At 41.4% G+C, this 27,987-nt stretch overlaps 1 protein-coding gene across 1 annotated transcript; it reads right to left on the reverse strand.

Annotated features, from left to right (window-relative positions):
• Window positions 1-423: 423 nt before the first annotated feature.
• C16H11orf97 (chromosome 16 C11orf97 homolog) lies at window positions 424-27,975 on the reverse strand. The gene is made up of 5 exons (XM_045790834.2): window positions 27,831-27,975; window positions 23,172-23,276; window positions 12,398-12,526; window positions 12,284-12,311; window positions 424-688 (listed from the first exon to the last, which is right to left on the reverse strand). The coding sequence occupies exons 1-5, from the start codon at window positions 27,973-27,975 to the stop codon at window positions 424-426; spliced, it is 672 nt and encodes a 223-aa protein (XP_045646790.2).
• Window positions 27,976-27,987: the final 12 nt, after the last annotated feature.

Below are 27,987 nucleotides of genomic sequence, written 5' to 3' on the forward strand. Positions count from 1 at the left end.
TTCCAGGTCAAGCTTACTGTGGCCAAATACACCACAGCCCAGACGTCTCACACGATGCAGAAGCGTGAAATCTCATCAGTGAAGCTGGTTATAGTAGGAATATATTCAACTGCTCTGAAAAGAACAACTGGTCTGTCCTTACCCTTAGTAATGGTTAGTGCAATTCCACAAACGTTGGTCTTGGGAGAAAGAGAAAGACAAGTGAAGAAACACTACCCCTCCTATCTAACTGCACTGCACTCTGGGCTCTGCTTCAAAGGAAACTTCTTTCTCCACTGAGCTCACTGTGCAAAGACTTCAGTTCCTGGATCACCCAAGACAGCAAAGAAATACCAGCAACTCTTAAAGTCAGAGAAGGGAGAGGAGACGTGCGTGAAAGTGGTAGATACTGTCTGACCGCCCGTTGACAGAGCCCACCGCTCCTCACTTCCACCACTCAACAGCTGTTCGCCTCTCAGCTCCCTTGCAGCTCTGCGGCCCCACTGCCCTGTCCAGAGTTTGAGAAAGAGTGATGCGGATTGTTGTCAGAAGATTTTCATATGACGGTCCCAGGATTTGCTGTGTTCCTTTGAAAGATGAAATACTTCCATTTTTCTTCACTTTGATATACTTTGGCATGATACCCTTGTCATTGTCAGCTTGTAGAGCTTTTGGCTTTTTTCCAAACAATACAGGACTGAGAATTGTCCTGCATTAACCATTGAAGGCTACATTAGGGTCAGACCTTGTTCGGGCTTATAAACCTACAAAAGGGGGCACCTGGGTGGCTCAGTTGGTTAAGCAGCTACCTTCGGCTCAGGTCATGATCCCAGGGTCCTGGGATTGAGTCCTGCATTGGGCTCCCTGCTCAGTAGGGAGTCGGCTTCTCCCTCTCCCCCTCCCCCCTGCTCGTGCTCTCTCCCTCATGCTCTCTCACTCTCAAATAAATGAATAAAAATCTTCGAAAAAATTTAACCTCCGAAAGCTGTAACTTCATGCAATAACATCTATTGAATGCCAGTTATGTGCCAGGCTCATGAGGCATATGTGAAGAAAGAGACAGACATTCCTGTCCTTGGAGGACCAGCTAGTTCTCACGTTCAATCCAGCCTGGTGAATTGCAGCTTTAGAGCAATTCCAGACCTAAGGAGTTCCAGGGCTGACACCAGAACCTGAGATGTGTTAGGTCTTCAGTAACCCTGCCCCCTGGCCTCTAGAACACTTCCTCAATTGCCTTGTCACTTGTCCTTTGCTGCCTCCGCATTCATCGAGTGGCATTGTCAGAGTGGAAGGTTCTTTTAGGCCACCTGTCTTTGCAACTCTCTCATCTCTACTTATGATTAATTAGACAAGGTTTGTCAGGTTTTGTCGGGGAAGTTTTTCAAGTAAAAGGGAAGCAAGTTTCCGCTGGGGGAAGGGGGTGGACATGAGTCTCTCCACACAGTAGTTTCCACTCTCTCTCTCTTAGTTACAGAGGTGTGGAATTATAAACCAGAGGCAAGCTGTTTAGCTCACACACACGTGCTCCAAGCGAGCACTATAATTAGGCCAGGTAAAATGAAAAGCAGTTGTATTAGCAAGGGTTCTTTTAGTTACAGTTACAGTGACTCACTGGAGGCAACTTTAGACCAGAAGAAGGCAGGGTGGGGGGCACAATTTATTATCATGTGAGAACTGAGACTCATATTGACCCACTTTTTAAAAATTTTTATATATTTACTAATTTTTTATTTTTAAGTAGGCTCCACTCCATGCCCAGCATGGAGCCTGACACGGCCCTAGAACTCACAACCCTGAGATCAAGACCTGAGCTGAGATCAAGAGTCGGTTGCCCAACCAATGGAGCCACCCAGGCGCCCTGAGACCCACTTTGTTTTATAAGGAGTTTTATTAAAGATAGTAAAAAAAGCTAATATAATTAAGTTAAACAATTATCTAACAGAAAGTTCCTGAAATGATAATGAGACATTTAACCCTTCTGTGAGGCCAAAGGCCCCCTGCACCGAGGAACAGTCTCCAGCAACGTCCTCCACCATGAACATTTCCCAGGCTCTCATCTGTCACTCACTACCAGCTAAGGCCTTGGCATCTCTACCCAAGGCCAGCCCATGAGAGAGTGCTAACTTGGACATAATTTACTATCACGTGAGAAGTGGGTCGCATAGAGCCCAAGAGGAGGACTGCAGCCAGCCCTCTGGGCAAAGAACATGTCAGACTGCTGCACCTGCTCCGTTTTCTTCTTCATATCCCCACTCCCACCCTCCTAGAGCAGCTCTCTGTATTTCTCCAGGTCACTCGGCAGAATATAGTATTCCCTGGTTCCAGAGTTCTCTGACAGCAGAGACTGATGGGCAAATCTTGAATTTCAATTTTGAATCTTTGGCAGCAAGAATCCAACTGGGCCATCTTGGGCTTTGTCCACCCTGGTGAAATTAGGTATGGCCTAGAATAGAGTCCAGCGTGGTGGTGGTCAGTGGATTGGGGTGGGGGGTGGGTGGGGAGTCAGGGATGGGGTGGTGGGGCAGCTCTTGGAAGAATGAACTTCTTTATGAGCTGAACAGTTCTGGAGAGGGCTCTAACTCCTGTGCTCGTTTTGTTCTTCAATAAGTAAAGACGACCAAGGAAGGAACTCCCTCAGCCTTCCTACTGTCTCCATAAAGAATGTTTCCTTCTATCTAAATACTTGAAAACAACTTATTATGAAAAACTTTATTTTTTTTAAAGATTTTATTTATTTATTTACTTGACAGAGAGAAAGAGAGACAGCCAGCGAGAGAGGGAACACAAGCAGGGGAGTGGGAGAGGAAGAAGCAGGCTCCCAGCACTGGAGCCTGATGTGGGACTCGATCCCAGAACGCTGGGATCACGCCCTGAGCCGAAGGCAGACGCCTAACAACTGAGCCACCCAGGCACCCCTGAAAAACTTTAAATATAGAAAAAAGTAGAACAAATAGGGTGAACCCCAAATTCCCTTGAGGATTCAACAAGTGTTAAGATTGCCCACATATGCTTCTTTCTTTTATTTCTGATATGTTTTAAAGTAAATCCTCGGGGCGCCTGAGTGGTTCAGTCGTTAAGCGTCTGCCTTTGGCTCAAGTCATGATCCCAGCGTTCTGGGATCGAGCCCCGCATCGGGCTCCCTGCTTAGTGGGAAGCCTGCTTCTCCCTCTCCCACTTCCCCTGCTTGTGTTCCCTCTCTCACTGCCTCTCTCTCTGTCAAATAAATAAATAAAATCTTTAAAAAAATAAAAAAATAAAGTAAATCCTCTATGTTATGTCATTTCACTCCTATGTAATTCAGTGTCCATCTTAAAAACACATAGACATTTTCTTACATAACCACAATGCTATTAAATTTTTTAAATTAAAATTAAATTATTTTCAATTGTCTCAAAGTTCTCTGTTTTAACAGGGATTGTTTGAAACAGTTATGTAAATAAGGTCTGAATGTTACATGTTGTTGTTGTGTCTGTTAAGTCTCTTTTTATCTCAAGTAGTCCCCCACAACATTTAAACTTGCATAATTAATTGACTTGCACAGAAACTGGGTCAGCTGTTCTGTGCTGTGTTGCACATTCTGGATTTGTCTTGTGACTCCCCCTGGTGTCATTTCTCTTGTTCCCCATCTCGTACTTCCTATGAAGAGAAGTTACCTGTGGCTCGAGTACACTCAACCATTTTGATAAGGACATTCCTAGAAAGCTGTATGCTTCATGTCATGTCACATCAGGTTGCACATGAGGTCTTAAATTGTACTTGTGTGGTGTTAAGATTGTTACAAACAAACAGCGATGAGCCCAACATGGAGTCACTTATGACTGAGTCCCACATCAGCAAACCAAGACTTCACATCTGACCTCGTTGCAGGGTCTGCCTCTCCCAGGAAGGTGACCTGCAACCACTCAATCCAGAATCACCTGATGAGCACTAGCGAGGTCATCTGCCTGATAGACCCCGACCCTCCCCACAACAGACAGCTATAAAATACTTGGAAAGTGATAGTACTGTTATTTAAAAAGAAAAAACAAAAACATAAAACAAATAATGTGTTAACAAGAGAAACCAGGAGGGGCGCCTGGGTGGCACAGCGGTTAAGCGTCTGCCTTGGGCTCAGGGCATGATCCCCGGGTTATGGGATCGAGTCCCACATCAGGCTCCTCCGCTATGAGCCTGCTTCTTCCTCTCCCACTCCCCCTGCTTGTGTTCCCTCTCTCGCTGGCTGTCTCTATCTTGTCGAATAAATAAATAAAATCTTTAAAAAAAAAAAAAAAGAGAAACCAGGAGATAAATTTATTTAAAAGTAAGACTGAAAAGTTTTCTTTCCAAAAAATGTTGTTCCATCTTGTGCAACAAATACTTTTTCCAGTCATTTTGGCTCTTTATAGTCCACTTCTAATCTTATCATCTGTGTGGCTCACAGGTACTTATGCCAGGACTATTTGGCCAAATTAGAAAGTGGGGTGTGGGGGCGCCTGGGTGGCACAGCGGTTAAGCGTCTGCCTTCGGCTCAGGGCGTGATCCCGGCGTTATGGGATCGAGCCCCACATCAGGCTCCTCCGCTATGAGCCTGCTTCTTCCTCTCCCACTCCCCCTGCTTGTGTTTCCTCTCTCGCTGGCTGTCTCTAATAAATAAAAAAAAAAAAAAAAAAAAGAAAGTGGGGTGTGAGCCCTATGACATCAAGTTACCCTACAACAACTTCTTCAGACTGAACTTAGAAACTTCAAAGACTTTTTGGGTCAGAAACATACAAAATGAAAACTAAACATGAGCAAGCTGCAAACAACTCTAAGGGGAAAAAAATTTTTTTTTTTAAATTTCTGTCATTAGAAGGAATGCTTCTAGTATATTTCATCAAGTATTAAAATGGAGATCCCTGCCTGGCTCCGTCAGTGGAGCATATGATTCTTGATCTTGAGGTTATGAGTTTGAGCCCCACATTGGGTGTAGAGATTACCTAAAGATAAAATCTTTAAAAAAGAAGTATTAAAATGGTTATTGATTTAAGATTGCTATAAATTTCTATCACTTTAAAAAAGTGACCTTGTAATTCTGGTTTTCAAAGAGTTTTTATTTTTTTTTTTATTTTTATTTTTTTAAAGATTTTATTTAGTTATTTGACAGAGATAGAGACAGCCAGCGAGAGAGGGAACACAAGCAGGGGGAGTGGGAGAGGAAGAAGCAGGCTCACAGCAGAAGAGCCTGACGTGGGGCTCGATCCCATAACGCCGGGATCACGCCCTGAGCCGAAGGCAGACGCTTAACCGCTGTGCCACCCAGGCGCCCCTAATTTTTTAAAAATGCTTATTGAATAAAAAAAGAGCTGTATCATATAATAATTTTTTATTTTTTAAATTTTTTAAAAGGTTTTCTTTATTTGAGAGAGAGCGAGTGCAAGGGGGGAAGGCAGAAGGAGAGGGAAAAACAGACTCCTGATGATCCCAGGACCCTGAGACCATGACCTGAACCAAAGGCAGATGTTTAACCAACAGAGCCACCCAGGAGCCCTTCCTATAATAATTTTTTAAATCATCCCCTGTATTTGACATTTAGATGGTTTCAAATATTCACTATTCACTATTCAAATATTCACTATTATGCATAATGCTGGCACGAAAAACCCTGTACAGGAATCCATTTGGGAAGATGTACACTGGGGCAATGAAGAACAGAATTTAACCACAAAAGGAACCAGGACCCCAAAGTAGAATAAGGACAGAAACCCCAGCAAGGAAACAGAGCCATGAGATCCGTCCTTGGTGGTGTCAGCAGCTGATCAGGAAGTGGGAGGTTCAAGCAGAGCACCAGGCCGCAAGGTTGAGAATAAACAAGGGGGAGTTTGTTTACTGGGCAGGAGTAGAGTGGAAATGAGGAAGGAAATCTCTGTGTATGAGTTTGAAAGCCACACTGGGAGTTCAAGTGCAAACAGGACATCATTTCAACTGATGAATAAAAGTTGTACTCCCCACCCACTATACTTTTTGTGTGGCATCCTAATAAACATGCAAAAAAGGTGATGGCAAGAGTTTTTAGAAGGTTGAGATTTTAGATTTATAAAAATAGTGAAGGCTTTACCCAACTCCAGGTGGTTTGAGGTGTTGTATTTCTTGACTAATTTAAAATGTAATCTGTCCAATTTTAGCCACTGGCCCACAGCACCATTTTTGAAGTAGCCAGTGAGGAGAGAGTTCCATAAACATGGTGGTGGCTGGAATTGGCTTACGTGTAGGCTCTCTTCTAGGGTGCATTTACTGACTGGAAAGTTTTATACTAAATCTGGAAAAGTTTGGATCTTGACTTAAGAGATTATTGACTGTTGCACAGTGTAAATATTTTTAAGTAGGGAAGGGACATACCTAGTCAACAAATCTTTGTTAACTTGACTTGATTTATTACATTAAAACTGAGAAATGAACTTGAGAAATGAGAACTGAAAGAAGTTTTAAGATGAACTTAGCCTAGAAAGGAAGGAAAATGAAAGATATATAACCAGAATACTGGGAAAAAGAATTTTTTAAGGGGCCAGGAATAACTATTACGACAGTTATGTACAAAATGAAAGATTGAAAAAACCCAAATGTCCAAATAATAGAGTGATAAATGCAAAAATTTAGTACATATGATTTTTAAATGTAATTTTATAGTTATATTTGAAAAAACACTAATCTGGAAAGATCTATGCACCCCTTGTTTATTGCAGAATTATTTACAATAACCAATATATGTAATCAACACATATATATAAAGAACTATTATATATATTATACACATATTCATTATATATATATATATAATGAACTATTACTCTGTCATAAAAAAAGAATGTGATCTTGTCATTGTGACAACAGAGATGGACCTAGAGGATAATATGCTAAGTAAAATATATTAGAGAAAGACAAATGCTGTATGATTTCACTTACATGCGGAATCTAAAAAAGAAATAAACAAAGCAAAAAGAAAAACTTGTAAATACAGAGAACAAACTAATATGGTTGCCAGAGGGGAGGATGGGTAAAATGGGTGAAGGGGAGTGGGAGGTATAGGCTTCTAGTTAGGGAATAAATAAGTCACAGGGTGAAAGGTACAGCATAGAAAATAGAGCCCATGGTATTGTAACACTGTTGCATGTGACAGATGGTAGCTACATTTGTGGTGAACATAACATAATGTATAGAGTTGTCCAATCACTATGCTGTACACCTGAAACTAATGTAACATTGTGTATCAACTCTACTTCAACTAAAAAAAAAAAGTTATATTTTAATGAATGGGAAATTTTATGATGTTATATTAAAAGGAATAATAAATGTATATACTACACAGAGTGATTTCACTTTTTTCTTTTTTTTTTTTTAGATTTTATTTATTTATTTGTCAGAGAGAGAGAGAAGGAGAGAGGGGAGAGAGCACAAGCAGGGAGAGCGGCAGACAGAGGGAGAAGCAGGCTCCCCGTGAGCAGGAGCCCAATGCGGGATCGATCCCAGGACCCTGGGATCAGGACCTGAGCCGAAGGCAGACGCTTAACTGACTGAGCCACCCCGGCGTCCCCAACACAGAGTGACTTCAAACACGTAAAATAAAACATATGCATAGGAAAAAAGAATAAAAACCTATCAACATGTTATCAGGGCTTGTTTCTGGGAATTAAACTCTAGATATTTTTCCCTTTACATCTTTGTTTTCCAGCTTTTCTATACTTGCACATGTATTACTTTTGACAAGAGGTGGCGGAGAATATTTCCCCCCTTCCTTTTAACCTCTTTTTAATTCAGTAGTATTAGTAAAATCCTTTTTTAGATCTCCATAAATTTCCTGGCCCCTTACTATTTGGTGGACAAAGTCTAGAGAAATGATGAGCTCTACCAAAACTAGCATTAAAATGGTTGTCTCTGAGTCAGAGATGTTTCATCTACATCTTTCATTCACTAATTTATTTATTTGTAAATAAATTGTAAATAAATAAATTTGTAAATAAATCATTGTTGTTGTTTTAATTAAGTAGGCTCCATACCCATCATGGAACTCGAACTCACAACCCTGAGATCAAGAGTTGCATGCTCTACCAACTGAGCCAGCCAGGCACCTCTATTTTTTTTTCCAATGGATGAACATAATTATACTATAGAGAGGGTTTATAATGCTTACCTTGAAGTAAAGACTCAATAAACATGCCTTTGTTCTATCATGTTTCACATATTTAATAAAATAAGCTAATTAGAAACTCAATGTATTTCAAATGTGCCAACTAAAAATAAGTATAATATTCTTCATTGTTTCCAGGTGCTTAGCAAACTTTACTAATAGCCTTTCATTGCCTTGGATTAATTTATAGGTAGAAATTAATACCAATAATAAGAATAGACTTTTTTTAATACATCTTAAACTGTGAAACAAGCTTGGGTTCTGTTTTTCAGACATCAGGAGGAGGAAGCGTCTTCTCAATGGAGAAATGTATTCATCTTATCCTAGAGTAAAGAAAACAGTGAACAAATCAGTAAGTTTTTACTTTGGGGAGATGTTCTTTAATCCCAACCCCATTTTAATCTAAATTTGATTTATGTTCCCAACAGTACTTCATTGGGTAGAGCAGAATATAAAAGCCACACCCATGTGATCCAGATAACTGAAGAACCCACTACTCAGTCTTCCAGACCCCGATTGCTCAGAGTACCATGTCCCGACCAGTAGCATCGGCATCACCAGGGACCTGGTTAGAAACACAGAATCCTAGGGGCACCTGGGTGGCTCGGTTGGTTAAGCATCCAACTTTTGATTTCAACGCAGGTCATGATCTCATGGGTTCTGAAATCGAGCCCTCTGTCGGGCTCCATGCTCAGTGGGAAGTCAGCTTGAGATTCTCTCTCTCCCTTGCCCTCTGCCTCTTCCCCCATTTGTGTGTATGCGCACATGAATGCCCTCTCTCAAATACGTAAATAAAGCTTAAAAAAAAAAAAAAAAAAGAAAAGCAGAATCCTGGAGCCCACCCCAGATTTACTGTATCAGAATCTGAATTTTAGTAAAATACCCACATCATTTGTAGACACATTGAAGCTTGAGAAGTACTGGGCTAGACAACTTTAGTTGTTATTATATGCCACAGAACAAGAAGGAAATGACAGAAGGAAAGGAATGCAACTTGTTAGTATGAGGAAGATAGCGGGTGCTTCGTAGTTTCTAACAGAAATGTGTTTTAGAAACTAAAATTAGATGATTGTGATTCTAAGTTTAAATTTTAAATTAATGGGTATTAAATGTTGGAAGAATCACAACTACAATGACTGTCCTCAAGTGAATAGGCAAAAGATGGCCATGAGGACTGGCTGAGTTATCTAGCCGAAATATACTTTATGGGAGAAGTTCCTGGAAATACTGTAATCCATGGAAAACCTGTCTTTGAAAGCATCAGTTCTAAGGTGTATATACAATATATGCAACTTTTCATGACTAAAACACTAAAATCAATAGGTTCCATTGCTTTTCTCTCTATTGTTTACATTCTGTTTAATTTAGCAGACACAAGTAGGGAAAACCATATACTTTTGTGCAGGGAGAGCTTTATGTGGGTTAGCAGCAAGAGGATTCGGACATAGTAGGCATCCAACATACACTTCCTGTTTCGTCATTCATTGGTCATCCTCATGACAAAAAGTGATTGAGTTCCTATGGTGCCAGGCACCATGCTAAGTGCATGGTGGTTAGTGAAGGAGACACAGTTCATGCTTTCCTGGAGTTTCTGATAGTGTATGAATCACTGCTGATCAATTTTTAAAAATTATCCGTGGACTTTGTTCATCTATGATATTTCTGTGCCTTGCGTTTTTTTATTGATAATGAGAAAAGCCTAATTCTTCGTTATCAGTTTGATTCGTGTAGATTGATCAGTTGTGATTCGTAGAGCAGATGGTAGGAGTTCATATGGCAAAATGCAGCTGATAACTTACAGAAATGAAGCTAAGATATATAACTATAGCAGTTAAATATTATAACATGATCACTGCTGGGGCACCTGGGTGGTTCAGTCTGTTAAGCGTCTCACTCTCACTCTTGATTTCAGTTCAGGTCATGATCTCAGGGTCGTGAGATCAAGCCCTGTGTCAGCCCCGTGCTGGTTGTGGAGCCTGCTTAAGATTCTCTCTCTCCCCCTCCCACTCCATACTACTCCACCCCCGCTCACATGCATATGTTCTCTCTCTCTTAAAAAAAAAAAAGTTTATAACATGATCACCGTAAGTGCTTGACATGAGCTATAGATAGAGGCCTAGAGGCTGCTAGGAAGGTAGTGTGGATGGGTAAAAATGAGTGGGAGCAATGAATGAGTCTCTCTTAAATTGTATGGATAAAAATAATGCAATTGTCAAAGTCAAACACGTATTTTTTAAAATCATACGATCCCACCTGATGAAGCAGGTTATCTATTGGACTTTAACGTCTTCACATGAAGGTAATTTGTTCTTCAAACCAGTCTTATAATGTGGCATTTAGAAAATTATTCATTTTTTAAATAAATAGCTTTGGGAGTTTTCTTGGAATGATGAATTTACCCACTATAATTAGAACCTGACAAATTGGGTGGAAAGTTGAAATAAACAGCTCCCGATGGGCAAGAGGCCCAGACTTGAGTTGAATCAACCATTACTTCAGGACACTGCTATCTTTGTGGATTTTGAGTGCAGTCGTCTCCCAGGATCGTTCTAACCCCACATCCCCTCAGCCCTGGCATTTGTGCGGATTTAACTACCACCCCCACTGGTTACACCCTTGTTGTCCAGTGACTAGAAGCTACTGGAAGTTAAGAGCATTGTCTCAGGGACACAGGTTTGTAGTTCTGGCCTCACCACCTACTAGACACAGGATCTTGAGTAATGTAATGTCTCTGTATCTCAGTTACCTCACTGGGAAAATGGAGATTAAAACTTTCATCTTATGTGATCATACAAATTACATAGCTACCTAAAACACTGACTGTTGAGCCCGGCACATAGTAAATGGTGGCTATCCTACTTTATTAGAGAACCCAAATCTCCATACTGGTTCTTCTTTGCTACATGAATCCCTTCAGTAACAAGTTTTTTCTTTTTTTTTCTTTGTTTGACCAAGTGACTCAGTCTCTTAGTGACTATATTTTCTCCCTATTGAATTCAGATCTTAGAGGCTGCCTTCTGGGAGACCCTTCTTCTTTGTGCCACTTTTTCTGAGTTCTCACCCCGCTCTAGGTTCAACAGACCCCCCAGCTCTTGGGCACAGTTTGGCTCAGAGAAGCAATACTGTCTAGTGGTTAAAAGCCACTGGAGACTGGCTGTCTGGGTTCCAGTCTCAGAATGTCCTCTCCCTAGCTGAGTGGCTCTCGGTAGATTATTCAACCTTGCTGTGCCTCAGTTTCCTAATCTATAAAGTGAATTGTATCTGTTTCACGTGATTCTTGTAAAGATTAAAGAGATCATGATACATGAAGGACCTAGAATAGTAAGTGTGATATAGCATTTGCGATTACGAGTCTTTTCTTGGATAAGATTACCCAAGATTGGCATTTACCCACTTCTCTCTTCTCATCCCAGGATAACGTCCCAACTGTAGAACTTTTAGGATCCGTATACCCCACTTCAGGTCCAGAGAGTATCTGGACACTCTGTGTGCTTCCATGCCAAGATCCCTGCGTTCTCCACATCCTGCCACCAATTTCCCACCAGGCACCGGTTATGACAGTGAGGAATGAGTAATATTTTGTTCCAACCCTTATGTCTGTGAGGAACAGTGTGCTGGGCCCAGCTGGGTGGCCTTTACCTCAAATAGGGAGAAATTCAGGGAGCCAGGCAAAGTAGTTGCCTGATTCTTCCTTAATTCCCTCACCTCCCTCTTTCCTCATTTCCACTGGTAAGCGAAGAGCTGGAAAAGAGGGGCAGTGCAGGATTCCTCACCACCCGGGCTGGCTGTGTGCCAGAAAGCTTCTGTGTATAAAAAGTAGAGTCCGGAGTATAACTCAAGAGCATGAACTTCTGTTGTATCCATGGGGTAATTTGCTCAGCTGAACTGTTAACTGTTTAAGTTCCATAATGAGGTAATGCGGCTAAGCTAAAAGTAATTCGCGAGAAGCAAATCAAAAGAAGATTACATCTCAGGGCGTCTGAATGGCTCAAGTCGGTTAAGCGTCTGCCTTCGGCTCGGGTCATGATCTCAGGGTCCTGGGATCAAGCCCGGCATCTGGCTGTCCGCTCGGTGGGAAGTCTGCTTCTCCCTCTCCGGCTGTGCTCTCTCTCCCAAATAAATAAATCAAATCTTCAAAACAAACAAACAAACAAACAAACAAACGAGAGGAAGATTGCATTTTGATTGAGAACTTGAAATAAAGCATACACCACTGGGCTGTGAGCTAATCAGCACACTCAGGGCTTTCAGTAGAAGTCAAGAGTATCAGGATCTTACTTCTTAGCCCTCCGTGCCTCGAATAGTAGTACTTGGCTTGTGGCAGCAAACTGTTTCTGCTCGGCAGTCCTGGCTTCAAGCCTCCCACAGGGAGATTCCTTTTAATGCTCCAAATCCCTTCCAGGGCCACTGTCAATATTTTCAGAAGCAAGATGACAATTATTAGCTTAGTTCCTTTTCAGCACAATGTATTTTAGAAGTCTTTACTGGCTGACTACTTTTTCAGTCATTTGGGTGGAGGTTTATTTTGTTTGATTAATCAAACCACCCAAAGTCTTTAGCATTTGTTTAATCTCTTATTCCAGTTCATTCATTCAAATATTCCATAGGCAGTTAAACCTCTATAGTGCTGTTAGCTCATTTAGCTGGCCCCTGAAGATATAGATGAAAAGTCAATATAGAAACATATACAACAAAACACAAAAGGATCAGAAATAAATTAGTTAATATAGACACTTCATGAGGTCAGCCTTAACTGATTCTAATTTAATTCCTCAAAGTACAAATATTTCCGAAGACAATATAACCAAAAGTTACCATATTAATTCATCAAATACATTCAGCAATCTTCTAAAAGACTGAACTAGATTGAACTAGATGCGGTTTAATGTTTTTTTATTATATTATTTTAGTCACCATACAGTACATCCCCGGTTTCCGATGTAAAGCTCGATGATTCATTAGTTGCGTATAACACCCAGTGCACCATGCAATACGTGCCCTCCTCACTACCCATCACCGTCTATCCCATTCCCCCACCCCCCTCCCCTCTGAAGCCCTCAGTTTGTTTCTCACAGTCCATAGTCTCTCATGCTTCATTCCCCCTTCTGATTACCGCCCCCCTTTCTTTATCCCTTTCTTCCCCTACCAATCTTCCTAGTTCTTATGTTCCATAGATGAGAGAAATCATATGATAGTTGTCTTTCTCTGCTTGACTTATTTCACTTAGCATTATCTCCTCCAGTGCCGTCCATGTTGCAGCAAATGTTGAGAATTCATTCTTTCTGATAGCTGAGTAATATTCCATTGTATATACGGACCACAACTTCTTAATCCTGAACTAGATGCGGTTTAATCCCTCCTTGAATGAAAACAACAAGCTCACTGGAAAACACCAGAGACAAATACGCGGAACACGATGTCTGTGCATTGATACAAACCAAATCGTAGCTTTAAGTCCTGATACCCTTCAGGAAGCATTGTTTTAGCTTTCATCTGCACTGGATTGTCCTCCGTATCCTAAAAGCACTTATTTACCTCTTGAGAGTCAGTCAACAAGCTTTTGGTGAAAATCTGTCATGTAGACAACTGTGACCCAAGTCACGTAAGGTTATTCAGGTTAGTTAAATACGTTGTTTTTACCATTTCTGAAGCTGCAAATTATCATGCCCGAATATTCTCCATGGATCCGAGGCTACCTACTGGTATCCACGCTCACCTCTGATTCCTCCCTAAAGGATTCGGGACTGTATAGTGATTAGGGACATGGTGTTTGGGTTCAGAGGGGATCTGGCTTTCAGTCTTTGCTTCACCACCTGCCAGTTGCATAGCTTTGGTCAGGTTATTGAACACACCACATCTCCGTTTCCTCAGTTTTGAGATGGCGATAATATCTAGCTCAAATAATCATTACAGGATTTGGATGAAATGGATTTAAAGGGCTCTGTACTCAATAAATGGTAGCTATTATTTTTACAGGGACAATGGTTTTCCTGTCCAAGCATGGACTCGGATTCTGTTTCTAGAGGCACGAGCAATGAACTGACCCATTCAAATGGAACGTCGATACTTGTCTTTCCCTCCCCACTCCTGAATGGAATAGCTGAAGCTGTCTGGCAAAGTTTATTTCTTCCCGTCTCCTCAAAGACCTTCAAGGAAGTCTCCACAATCCCCTTCTGTCAAGACCTTACAAAGTTTAAGCTGTTCCTTATATCTAACCCAAATCGTTCCCCCACCCTTCCAGCCAGTTTCCTCTTCTTCTATCCTGTCTGGAGACAGAAAAGAGCTGCTTTCCAGCCTCTGGATAATAGGCTCCCAGATTTAGGAGTCCAAAGATATTTATTAAATGCCTCCTGTGTACAACCCCCAATAAGAAACCATAGAAATGGATTTAGATTTGTTCCACATTGAGAGAAGTGCTGGTAAATGGAAAACAGTTTGAAATCAGGAGGCAGAACTATGTAGAAAAACCACATTAAATTAGAAAAGCCACACTAATCTAATCAAATTGTGCTCTTTCAGAGGCAATCTGGAATCCAGGAATATCTGGAAGTTTACAACTTAATAGGGAAAATACCTCAAATGTAAATGTAGTTGCTCAGAAATGCGTGAGAAAAGTAAAAGCAAAATATAGTTATGCATAAGGATTTGCTGTACTCAGGAACAGAGGTTGCTGGAAAAAACAGCACTACTTTGATTTGATGTGATGTTTGGGTGAAGAAATTACAGAAGGTGGTATGTTCAACTGGAGAAAAAGAGGTCAGGAAAGAAGCCCAAATGTCCTTCGGAGCACCTTCTTTGAAGAGAAATCCAACTCCCTCTGTTTTGGGCATGTGCATTCCAGAAGGCAGAAGAAAGACAAAGAGGGGAGGAGAGCCAGGGAGGCCACAGTGTTGGCACACAACCTGTAAAGGAAAGAGTGGCAAAACAAGAGAAAAGCTAAGAGAAAGGAACTAAATCCCTTCTGGAAGCCAGAATCTTCTGGAGAGCCTTTTCTCTTCCCTTCTCTGCCCCCAACCCCTTCTACTCAGCGATCTTTCTAGGTGTGTTTTTATCCTGAAATGTAAAGTTACTAAACCATGACTTGATGCTAGAAATTTTAGCCAGGGGGAACTGGCCTGATCTTTCAGGGAAGATAAGCTCACCCTTCAAAAATATTTTTGTTTCCTTCAGCTGTGTCTGACTCTGAGTAATGAACACTGGAGCTTGAAAAGCCAGTCTGGAGCTATATCACCTGTGTCTCCTTTGTGTAAACACGGTCAGAGATTTGACCACAGGGAGAAAAATGTAAGTAATTTAAATTTATCTTTGGTGACTTCTAGGCTCTGTAATTATCTTGACATGACTTTGGTGTCTAGTAAATTCCTTTTATATTGTAGGTACACCAAATATTTTTGTTGAATGAATTAATGAATAACAAACATATCCACACTTGCTGAGCGATCTTTTACATTTTCTAAACTGGTACTAAGTGTAATAAATAAACCAGATTCAAAATTAAGTTTTTATGCATTCAGGGACATGTAGACATAAAGTCATGGATAGAGCAGGACACTTTTGAAATTCATTGAAAAAAGAGAAGTTGTGTAAGAGAAAACTAGTAAAGTTTATTAATCAAAATTTTCATGATTACTAGAACCTCTGCAGGTTTCAGCCAGAAAAAATATAAAAGCTCTTGCAATTTGAAAACATCAAATTAAAACATGAATTTCCACAAAGTCCTCTATAAAAGTTCTCAGAAATGTAGAAATAATTTTAAGATAAATGGTAAGATGAAAACAATAGTCTGATAATGCAAGTCTCACAAGCTTACCTCTTCTTTTTAAAAAGTTCTAAGGAGGGGAAAATCTTCAGGAAATCACTAAGAATATGTCAATGATGATGTTAGCTAAATTCTTACTTATCCAGAAAGTTCCATAAGTGGCCCGAAATCCCATTTGCATCTGACAGAAGATTTGGCCAGATAATGGCATTTATGTGTCGGGATGATGAGAACCTTTTTGAGTAGCTCCCAGACCCTGTCCGTATCTGACAGGAATGCGTAAAGCCTCTGAAGGCTGTTCTGCCTCAGGTTTGAACCTAAACTGAGGCAGAACCTGGAAAAGATTGTGCCCACCTTTCTTTTACTGAAGAGAATACTATTTGCTACCAGTACAATTTCAAGTCTTTTTTCCTCTCGGAAAACATAAGCTTATGTTTCAGAAGAGACTGTATAGCCCAACGGCTAAGAGCAAGGAGGTCAGCTCCTGACAAGCCTATGTGTGACAAAGGACAAGTCACTGTAACTCCCTGAGCCTCAGCGTCCAGATCTGCACAATGGGAATAATAAGAACACGGGTCACTGCAAGGACTGAAAGAGATAATTTGTAAAAACTGTAAAAAATAATCATAGTAGTATTATTAATACTTCTATTACCATCATCAGTGTGTGTTCGTATATACATATATATATATATATAGACACCCTCCACTATCCTTCCCCTCACCCCAGTCTCCAGTGCTTCTCACTGAGCCCACCTTTCTCTGCATCCGGAGCCAGGAAGGAATCCAAATCCCAGAGGAGAGGGCTTAGGGGCCTGGCAGCTCATTTTTCCTGTGGTCACCGATGCCCTTCCCTAGATCCAAGTGTCAGGTAACAACCACCTGGAACATCTTGGTCATGTCAATGTCCTTACAGGCGATGTCTTATTAACTGCCGTCACAACACAACCACATGAGTAGGTAGGATCTCATTTAGCTGAAGGTCCCAGAAGACCAACAGCTCTTTTTCCTGAGTTCCCTATTGCCACCCAAACAAAAATATCCCAGATGAAATGTAATGTTTGCTCTGTTAACCATCCATAAAAGCTAATTAATGAATCTCAGACTTTTTACTTATTTCATTCAACCCAAGAAAAAGAAAACTTTGATCTTATACCACTTTATTCAACCAAAGGAAAAGGGGGAAAGCACAGAAAGAACTGAAGTCCACTGTTTCCAGGCACTTCCATGATGTCCTCATTAGCTCTGTCACAAAGAAAACATGCTATGATTTCAGTTGCTTAACTTCAGACAAATCCCCCTCCTAATAGATGGTATAAGCTTTTTGGTAAGTTCACCCATACTTCCTATGGGACCCAGTGTTTTGGTGCTTTATCAATGGTTGAGGGAAAATCCAGTCTGGACACTTACTGAAATCTCACTTTCATCAATCAGATTGTTGTGCAGGAATGTAGACTTGACCGTTTAAAAATTTAAACAAATCCGGTTAATGCATACATTGCTGCACAAATACACTTGGACACATGCATATACCTTGGGGTCCCTCGAATTCAGATAGACTTGGGTATATCCAAGAAATAGTACATACTGTTTATCCATAGTCACTAAACAAATATATATATAGAAAGGCCAGGCAGGTAATACAAGTTAGTTAAGCAGGCCAGGGGTAAGAAATAATTGGCTCTTCTACTCCTTTTATTTTTTTCCACTTTTGTTGGAGACATGGATAGAAGAGAAACGCATTTTTTTCCTAGTTCCACCATGAGAGGAGGAAGTCTGCAGTGGAAGGGTGAACACGAAGAGTTTGTGATATGCCCCACCTGGCTAGGGACCTTCATGTGGATGGGTAACAGAGTGGGCAGGCCAGCTAGGGCAGCGTAAGCCAACTCCAGTCTCTGCTGCCACATGTGAACGTCAACTTGGCTGTCACATCTTTCTTTCTCCTCCCTCCCCCCTCTTCACCCAAGATAATCTAGAAATCTAGATTCATATGTAAAAAGCCTTAATTTTTTCAATGTTGACAACTGGTTCACATATTTAAAAAAAAACAATGCAGAACAAATAAATATGTCTATATGTTTGCAAGATGAGCCTGGCATAGGGGTCAACCGTTTGGGATCCTGAGCCAAACTAAGATACCCCTGACAGCCTAGTTAAATGTAAGGCGTGCTGAGCTGGAGCGGGTATGGAGGACGGCTCTGCGGTTTTGGACTTGGACATTATGCCACGTCATGCATTTGGGTGGATGATATATGGGAAGGAGTAAGTCGAGGAGAGGTATGAGTTTCATTTTGGACATGTTGACCTTAAGTACTTATGGGACATCCAGTAAGAGAAATTGAGCCTGGACACAGACTTCAGATACAGACATATCACAGTGAGGTAGTGGTAGAAACAATGGGAATAGCTGAGATGATCCAGGGAGAGCCAATAGAACAAGATTAGAAGACTGTGGGTAACACCCTGGTAGGCATCAATATTTGGGAATGCGGGTGAGTGAAAAGAAGTTCTCAATGGAGGATGAGAAGAAATACCCAGAGAAGAGAAGAAAAAGGACATTTTAGTGTCAAGGAATTTGAGGAAAAAACAAGGTTTAAGGAGAGAACCATCAATTATGTCAAATGGTGCAGAAATCTCAAGGGCAGAACAGGACCCACGGGACTTGGTCATAGTACATCGGTGGAAACACGATAGTGCATAGAAGGCCAATGGGATTCGGGATCAGGCCTGAGTTTTGGAATCCAGTTTTGCCACTTACTTAATGCATAACCTCGGACAGTAGAAACCTCTCAAAATGTCCGTTTACTCATCTGTAAAATGGGAATCTTATATACCTATATCACCTTTTATGAGGATTTGTAGTAAGCAAAATAAAGCCCCTGTCCTCATGCAGCTTATGTTCTTGTGGGACTGACCGTCAATAAAGAAGTATACAGACAAATACATGATTTCAGGTTGTGATTTAAAAAAAGCAGAAAGAAGAAGGTGGCATAAAAGATTAGAGAGAACTAAGAGGCAGCCCATGGAATGGGAGAATATATTTGCAAATGATACTACAGATAAAAGACTGGTATCCAAGATCTACAAAGAACTTCTCAAACTCAATACACGAGAAACAAATAAATCAAAAAATGGGCAGAAGATATGAACAGACACTTTTCCAATGATGACCAACAGACACATGAAAAAATGTTCAAAATCATTAGCCATCAGGGAAATTCAAGTCAAGATACCACCTTACACCAGTTAGAATGGCAAAAATTAACAAGGCAGGAAACAGCAATTGCTGGAGAGGATGTGGAGAAAGGGGATCCCTCCTACATTGTTGGTGGGAATGCAGGTTGGTGCAGCCACTCTGGAAAACAGTGTGGAGGTCCCTTAAAAAGTTAAAAATTGAGCTACCCTATGACCCAGCCATTTCAATACTGGGTATTTACCCCAAAGATACAGACGTAATGAAGAGAAGGGCCATATGCACCCCAATGTTCATAGCAGCATTGTCCACAATAGCTAAATCGTGGAAGGAACTGAGATGCCCTTCAACAGATGACTGGATTAAGAAGATGTGGTCCATATATACAATGGAATATTACTGAGCTATCAGAAAGAACGAGTTCTCAACATTTGCTGCAACATGGACGGCACTGGAGGAGATAATGCTAAGTGAAATAAGTCAAGCAGAGAAAGACAATTATCATATGATTTCTCTCATCTATGGAACATAAGAACTAGGAAGATCGGTAGGGTAAGAAAGGGATAAAGAAAGGGGAGTAATCAGAAGGGGGAATGAAGCATGAGAGACTATGGACTCTGGGAAACAAACTGAGGGACTCAGAGGGGAGGGGGGTGGGGGAATGGGATAGACTGGTGATGGGTAGTAAGGAGGGCACGTATTGCATGGTGCACTGGGTGTTATACGCAACTAATGAATTATCGAACTTTGCATCAGAAGCCAGGGATGTACTGTATGGTGACTAACATAATGTAATAAAAAAATTTTTTTAAGAAAGATTAGAGAGTAATTAGGGGAATGGGTAGTTTCTACTTTAACCTGGGAGAGAGGTTACTTCTGAGAAGGTGACATTTGCGCTGAAACTTGAAGAGGGAGAAAGACTTTTGATGGTCTAGGGGAAGTGGAAAGGTTCTCAGGTGAAAATGGGTTTGGCATGTTCCAGAACATCAAGGAAACCCGTATGACTAAAGTGGGGTGGGAAAATATAGGAGCTGAGTTCAGAAAGGTGAGACAACAGTATAAGGGGACTGAAATCTAGACCAAGAATCATAAGGAGCCATCAGAGGATTTTGAACATAGAGGTGGTGTACGATGATTTATGTTGTAAGAGATCCCTTTGGGTTCTGTGCAGAGAATGGACTGTGGGGACAGCAGTAGAAGGTGCTAGACGATGCTACTTCTGAGCTTGCAAGAAATGATGGGGGCTTGGACAAGGCTGCTGTTGGGGTGATTTAGGATGTGTTTCCAATGTAGATTCGACAGGATTAGCTGAGGGACTGGATATGAAGTTTGAAGATTTGACTTCTAGGTGTTTGGCATAAGCGACGGAGTGAATGGTGATGCCCTTTCCTGAAATGGGGAAGAGCTTTTGAAGAGTGGTACAGAACAAGAATTCTGTTCTGGATATGTTCAGGGCAAGAGGCCTAGTAGACATCCAGGTGGGAAGTTAAATAGGCTTTTGGGATTTGACAGGAAAAGCAGAGGCTAGAGATACAAATTTTGGAGTTGTTAGCACACAGGGCTGGATGAGATCACTCAGGGAGTGAATATAGATGAAGAGAAGGGCCTGAGACTGAGCTCCCCAAAGTTTAGAGGTGATGAGGAGGGAGAGCCAGCAAAGACGACAGGGAGTCGTACCAGCAAAACCAGGAGATTGGGGCGTGCTGACCTGGAGGCTAAGTTGACAAAGTGTTTTCAAAGGGAGGGAGTAAACAATTACGTCAGATGCGGCAGAGAAGTTGAGTTTGATGGGTTTCTGGATTGTATTAGACTTTCAAGATCATCTGATTTGACCTTCACGAGGAACGTCATTCACCATCTGGAAAAGAACAGTTTCCCTGGGTCGGGGAAACCAAAGCCTATTTGCAATGGGTGAAGGAGTAAATAAGAAGTGGAGAAGTGGAGATAATGGGTCTAGTGTACTTACTCTTAACATCCAGGAAGAGCTGCCACCGGAGCCAGACAAGTCCCTAAAAGTTCTATGCAGATTCCTGTGTGTAAGTGACAAGCTGTGCTCTCCAGAAAGAGGAGCCCCAGCTTTCATCATATATTTAAAGGACTATGTGTCCGAAAATCCTGCAATAGAAAGTTCAGTGGCTGGCCCAGAGCTGCCCACGCCGAGAGTACGCAGGAGGCGTGGCCTCCTCTCGAGGTGCTGGCTCCCTGTTGTGGCCAAGGACACAGGCTGTCCAGCCTTTTAATTTATTTTTTTAAGAACAGAAAAAGAGGGGCGCCTGGGTGGCACAGCGGTTAAGCGTCTGCCTTCGGCTCAGGGTGTGATCCCGGCGTTATGGGATCGAGCCCCACCTCAGGCTCCTCCGCTATGAGCCTGCTTCTTCCTCTCCCACTCCCCCTGCTTGTGTTCCCTCTCTCGCTGGCTGTCTCTATCTCTGTCGAATGAATAATAAAAAAAAAAAGAACAGAAAAAGAAAAAAGATTAGTAGCTTGTTTTCCGTAACTAAAGCCCCTTTAAAACCTAACCTTACAGAATCTACTCTCAGCTTTAAAGGATTTTCTAGGCGAAAAGAGCACCTCTGTGCGACCTCTGGTGGATGTTATGAAAACGTAGCCCAAGTATTTCCATTTTATATGAAGGACATTTGAAAAGATTGCTTAGAAAAATTATTATTATTCAATAAGAATAATACACCATCTAACTGATATATAAGTTATAAATCTGTATGTGTATAAATGAAAGTAACCCCAGAATAGACTAGTATAAGACTTAAACCCTTTTTAACCACTAGGGAATAGTACATGTAGACTTGGATTCGGAGAAACAATTTCATAAGTCATTCTGCATCGGTTCACAGAGTACAAAATAAACATCGTATTTTCCTTCTAGACACAGTATGAATAAAATTGGCCATTTTGCTGGTCTCTCCTTTTGTAAGAATGGGCAATACGGAAGGCCTAACATGTTTGCATGGCTGGTTTTGCAATGGAAAGGGGGCAAATACGTCAGAGTTGGGGGAAAAAATGCACTTCTAGGTCTGCAGCATCTGCGCTTAGGAATCCTTAGAGAATTTGGGCCCGAGCCGCTGGGTATTCAACAGTCCTCCTCCTCCTCAGAAAATGTCAAGTTCTCTGAGTTCAAGAGTCATGTGTTATGGTTCCTTTCTTTCTTCTAGGAATGCTGGTACCCAAGAGGTTTGCAATAAAAACCTGATGATTTGAAAAGTGTGATATGTGCACCTTGTAATCATTGAGAAGGCATCATGAGAAGGAGGGACTCTAGTAGTTTCAAAATAAGATCTGCGAGGGGGGCGCCTGGGTGGCTCATTCAGTTAAGTCTGACTCTTGACTTCAGCTTGGGTCTTGGTCTCAGTGTTGTGAGTTCAATTCCCGCATTGGGCTGCGTGGAGCCTACTTTAAAAATCTGTGAGGGATTCTGGGCTTCTAGAGCATATGATTTTCTCAAATGAACTATCAATGCCTAGACAGACAACCCATAAACTACATGTACACACAATAAAATCCTTGGATGATTTGACCTATTTAAATGACTTCGATTCTTCTGGGTCAGTGATCTTCAGATTGGGTCCCTGAATCATCAGCCTCAACACCAACTGGGAACTTGGTAGAAATGCAAATTGCTGACCCCCCACCCAAGAACTACTGAGCCAGTGACTCTAGGGATGGGTCCCAGCAATATGCTTTTAGCTGGTTCCCAGGGAATTCTGATGAAATCTAAACTTTGGGAACCACTGTTATTGGTCACACTTATATTGATAAAGATTGAAGATGCTATTGTGCTTTTCTTAGAAAAAATTCTACTTCTCATTAAATAGAAATAATTCCACTAAAAATGTGGGACAGCAACGTAGGTACTGATACCTAGCTCATTTTTTGTACATATAAGCTCATTTGGACACAGGCAAGATAATTATAAAAATTTTAATTGTAAGTTATAATGATAAAATTATAAAAATAAGAAGTTCCCAAGGATCCATTTTCCTTTTGATAGGCATGGTTTTGTAATAAATAAAATGATCACTCTACCATCAAATAGGTAATTTCATATTCATTTCAGAAATATGCTTCATTTGTCACTGAGATTACCTGCAGGTGGATTTTTAATGTGGCACTCATCTCTTTTAATATAAAGTTCTTCTTCTAGTACTTCCTTAATTCTCTTATGTGGCTCAGAATACAAGAATTTCTTCCCTATAAAGACATTAATAAAATTGGTTATTTATCATAAATTATGGCAAACTCTCTAGCCATTATACCTACATGAATAACTATTTCTTAAAAAGACACATCCCTCCATACAAACAGCAGATGATTCACCCTGCAACTCTATTTTGGAAAGATCCCTTTCTGGTTCTTTTGGGACTTTACACTTTCACATAATTCCTGAACTTGTGTGGTTAAGTGTCAGATATCTATTTTAGGCGTTAGGAAGAAATACATGGAGTGTCTTTCATTAGCTTCAAGAAAACTCATTTATTCGATAAATCCTTATTAATGACCTACTCTGTGCCAGGCATTGGCTAGGGGCAGAGGACAAGCAATGAATAAGACAGGTGTGGCCATGGAGCCTACAATCCAGCTACACAGCACAGAACAACCTCAGCCTTATTGAGTCATCATTTTGAGAGGTAGACATGAATTGTAGTAGTGGATTACTTATGGACATAGGACTTTCTCCTGGCCTCTAAGCCTGGCCCTATAGACATCGCTGCTATTGTGGAGGACTGGCTTATTTTTTCTAAGTACCTTAGCAATATTTCTTCTGCTCACCCCCCAGAGTTCTGTGCTACCTGGCACTGTCTCCCCAGTCTTTCCTGTCAGCCCATCTCTCTTGCTCTCTGGGCTCCATTGAGGCCCTTCTGTCCATTCCCACATCAAAGCCTATGTACATTCTATTTTGTGCCTGAACTGCCTTTCTCCTAATATTTTTGCCTGGGTAATTTCTACTCAAATTTCTAGTCTAGGCTTAAAGGTCAGTTCTTTGGGGAAGCTTTCTCTGACTCTAAAATCTGGAAATGTTCCAGGATACTTTTTTGCATAGGACTCTCCTCTTTTCTTTCATTTCATTTATTACAATTTGTGTATGTCTTCATTTGTTTTGTATGCCATTATTTATGCAACTCTTAGTTGAATATATGTCTTCCTTATAAGACCATAAATACCGTAGGGCAGGGATGTTTTCTGTTCAGTTCATGAAAGTCCCTGAGCAGAATCTGGCATAGTAATAGACCAAATGTGTGTTCAAGAAGAACTCAGCATTGTTACATTAGATGGAGCTCAAAGACCATTCTTGTGCATGGATGCCAACACAGCCTTGCGAATGTCAGGGAACCAGTAGCTCTAGTCGTAATACTCAACAGCTCAATGCAAGGAACCATGGAAAACCTAACCAACCCAATACTTTAGCTATTTAAGATGTGACTTTAAACTCACAACAGCAGGTGCCTCATCTTTCCCAGACTAACCAATAAAAAACACAAGTGAATAGATTTGACTTGTGTACAGACTGGCCCAAATGGGGTAAGAGATTACTGCCTCTGGCTGTGGTCCTGGGTCCCTCCTGGTCATGAAGACTCAAGCACACCCTCAGACACGATCAAGGTAGAATTAGATACTTTCTGCATCTCATTTTTGTTTCCCAAAAGTTAGGAGTCATAGGAAAATGAGGTGGAGGTTAGCTTTACTCAAGCTTAACTTTGGTTTCAAGTTTTTTGGCTAAATCATGGTCCTAAGGCAGAAAAAGGTTTAAGAAACATGGTTAAGAAGGAAGAAAATCCTGTAACAGTTCAGTAGAACAGAAGAGATCCCCTGCTCTAAGTTCAAGTCTCTTGATGAATTTCAGCCCTGCTGCTCCAAGAATTTACAGAGGAAATCACTAAAGGTTTTGAGAAACTATGAAAAATTAGAGTAGCAAAGAGCTTAGTATAGACAAATATTCCCCGCTCCAAGAAGGAAAGGAAGGAAGGATGGAAAGGAAGAAGGAAGGAAGGAAGGAGCAGGAAAGAGAGAAGGAAAGAAGAAAAAAAGAAAAAAAAAATCTACAAAGTCTAACATAGAAGTTTGATGCTGATCTTTACCGACATTTTGAGTGGGTTAGCCAACAGATGGCTTGTGAGTACAGATATTGAGAAACAGTGATCCCTAAGTGTTGAGGACTACTAAGAACAATATTATTCCAGACTAAACTGCTTTCTTTTGTAAAGAGTTAATAATAATTGCTATAATTCATTGGATGCTACCATACATATATTATTAGCTTCTTACATATATTATTTCCCTTTCTCAGAATCACACTGTGGGCAGATATAATTATTCCTATTTTATAGTTGAGAAAGTAACTTTCAGAAATCACTAAACTGGCCATAAAAATTAAAAGCCATGCCTACCTGACATTCCCAAACTCAAGTTACTAAACTAGCTAGATTAGGAAGATGTCATAGCCACAGTGTATCTGCATTTCAGCAAGGCATTTGTTAAAGTGTATTTGTAGGAGGCAGAATACCCACGCCGAAGATACTGAATGACAGGTCAGGGACTTCCAGAGACTGTCCTTGGAACTGTTGGGACTACCACCTAGTTTGCTAATTTGGATATAGGGAGGAACTGCCTAGTCACGGATTGTGAGAATGGCACACACTTGCTAAACTCAGGACTCAAAGGGCTGCTTCTATACCTGGAATGAAGTGCTTAAATTCATAGAATGGTACTGATGGGGATAAATATAACAACTTGTATTTAGGATGAAACAAATTAACTGCATAAATAACAGATAGAAAAAAAAGCCTGGATCAAATGTTTTCAATTGGACAACAGGGGAAAGAGAAACTAAGGATGTCATAGACTGCATTTGTTATATGCATTAATAATACGATGTGCCTGCTGAAACAGCTAATTGATTCTGGGTCCATTTAATAGAAGTAGAATGTTCAGATCAAAGGAGGTAATAGTCCCAGCACATTGTCCTAAACTGATCATAGCTACAATACTGGATTCAGTGATTTAATAAACTGGAGAACGTTGGAAGAGGTTAGCCAGCATGGGGAGAGTGCTACAAAGTAATTTAAAGATGACCTGAAGTCTGAAAGATTTGGTGGCTGTTCAAAGAGCCACCTTCATACAATTTAAGGATGTTTTACTGGGAAAGGCCCACATTTCATCTGTGTATATTTCAGACCAGATCTGTGATTAGGGAATAGAAGCTGCAGAGAGACAGAAGACTTTCCCAGAAAACATTTGACAATCGAATGGGTACTTCATGTGGGTGTGAATAGCTTGGCTCTACTCAGGTTGAGGCCCTAAAAGGAGGTTCTCTGGGAGGCTGAGGCAAGAGCGCTCTATGCCCTGACCCTGACTTTCTGATGTCCTCAAAGTTTGGACACATGCCTTAATTCATCACTCACTTCTCTGCAACTTGCCCAATGCCTGGCATGTAGTAAGGCCTCAGCATTTGTTGAATTGATGAGTGAATGATTAATTCTACCTTCTACTCCTACAGGACTCCACAGGACTAAAGAGCCTTTCATTTCTAACATCTTTAATGGGAAAATTCCCAGACACAACTTGAAGTCAGAGTAAGGACTTACTTAAATATATTGAATACTTAAATATACTGAATTTAGTTGCTCTAGGTAAGGCCTCTGCATGCTGTTGATAATCAAAGGAATGAGGAGGTATCCTAGTCATATTGGGGCGGATGCTGAGGGAAAAGGCCCTTTCTCTAGGAGACCCTGGTTCTGCAGCTCCTTAATGAGGTGTCCGGGGAGCAGGGTGTGTGGCCCCCTGAGGCAGAGAAGCCGTGGAGCTGTTTCAGCCCCACCTTGCCTCCTGGGGTCACTGCAACCTGAGACTGGTCTCTAGAGAGGCAATCAAGGAGGCGATGCAGAAGGGCCAGAAACTGCTGGCGTTCCTCTTTGGCTTATTATTTCCCCATCATCATTCCGTAGCACTTCCTGAAAACCTGTAGAGCACAAGGGACTGTGAAATATAAATTCATGGAACAGTATGGATGAGCGCCGAGGCCTGGAGCCGACTCAAGCTTCAGCCACGTTGGTCATGACTCTGGGCCAGAACCGCCTTTACTCACTTGAATATTGTTTGTGTGTTTGGCAAGGCAAGGAAGGAAACCATGTGTTAGAATGTGGCCTGTAATTGTGAGATTCTAAAAGCACCAGGTAGTAATAACTGATGAACTGAGAGTCCAAGACAGGGAGGTTAAGTGTTTTAAGTACTTCTCCAGCATTGACTGAGTCACTGTAGGCAAGTCACTTCATTTCTTCCAGTCTAGACCTCAGTCTCCTGGTCTGTAAAATGAAGGAACTGGCAAAAATGATCCACATGTTTCTCTGTGTGTGTGTGTGTATATATATATATATATATATATATATATATATATATAGATGTTCATAAATTTTATATTTTCTCATATATAAACTTCAAATTTATATAGTACAGATTTTTATAATTATATATACACACACATATGTTTTTTTTTCAATACCTTCCAGACCAACGCCACTACCTATTAGGTTGGAGGCTACCTGGGCTCAGGTAGCTTTTTGTGAAGGAGGCTTTCTGCTACAGCGCCATCAGCACCTCCGCCCTTGCCAAAACAGCAGCTCTGCCCTCTCCCTCCAACACCTTCGCGGCTTCAGCGAGTCTCACCCCGGTTCCCCCCAGCTCCCCTTTCACGCGTTCGACCCGTCCCACGTCCCTGCTCGCAGGGGGCGCGGCCAGCGGGGAACTCACACTGTTTGCAAGACTCCTGGGGGCCGCCGCCCGGCTCCCCGCGTGCCCCGCAGCCCAGCCCGGCCGGCTGCCGAGGCTGCTCCCCGTCGCGGCCCGCCTCCGGCGCCGCCACCGCGGTCACCACCACCGCTTCCTCCCGCCTCATGCCGCGGGGATC

Source organism: Ursus americanus, chromosome 16, assembly GCF_024610735.1.
Source record: "Ursus americanus isolate L20-20 chromosome 16, mUrsAme1.1.p, whole genome shotgun sequence".
NCBI lineage: Eukaryota > Metazoa > Chordata > Mammalia > Carnivora > Ursidae > Ursus > Ursus americanus.

What these genes read in the sequence shown, in the direction of transcription:
- C16H11orf97 (XM_045790834.2), bottom strand. Translation starts at nt 27,975, where the DNA reads ATGAGGCGGGAGGAAGCGGTGGTGGTGACCGCGGTGGCGGCGCCGGAG. An exon ending in CATTAAAAATCCACCTGCAG is followed by an intron (nt 12,527 to 23,171) that starts GTAATCTCAGTG and finishes AAATATTGACAG; the next exon opens with TGGCCCTGGAAGGGATTTGG. An exon ending in GAGGCACGGAGGGCTAAGAA is followed by an intron (nt 12,312 to 12,397) that starts GTAAGATCCTGA and finishes CTTTATTTCAAG; the next exon opens with TTCTCAATCAAAATGCAATC.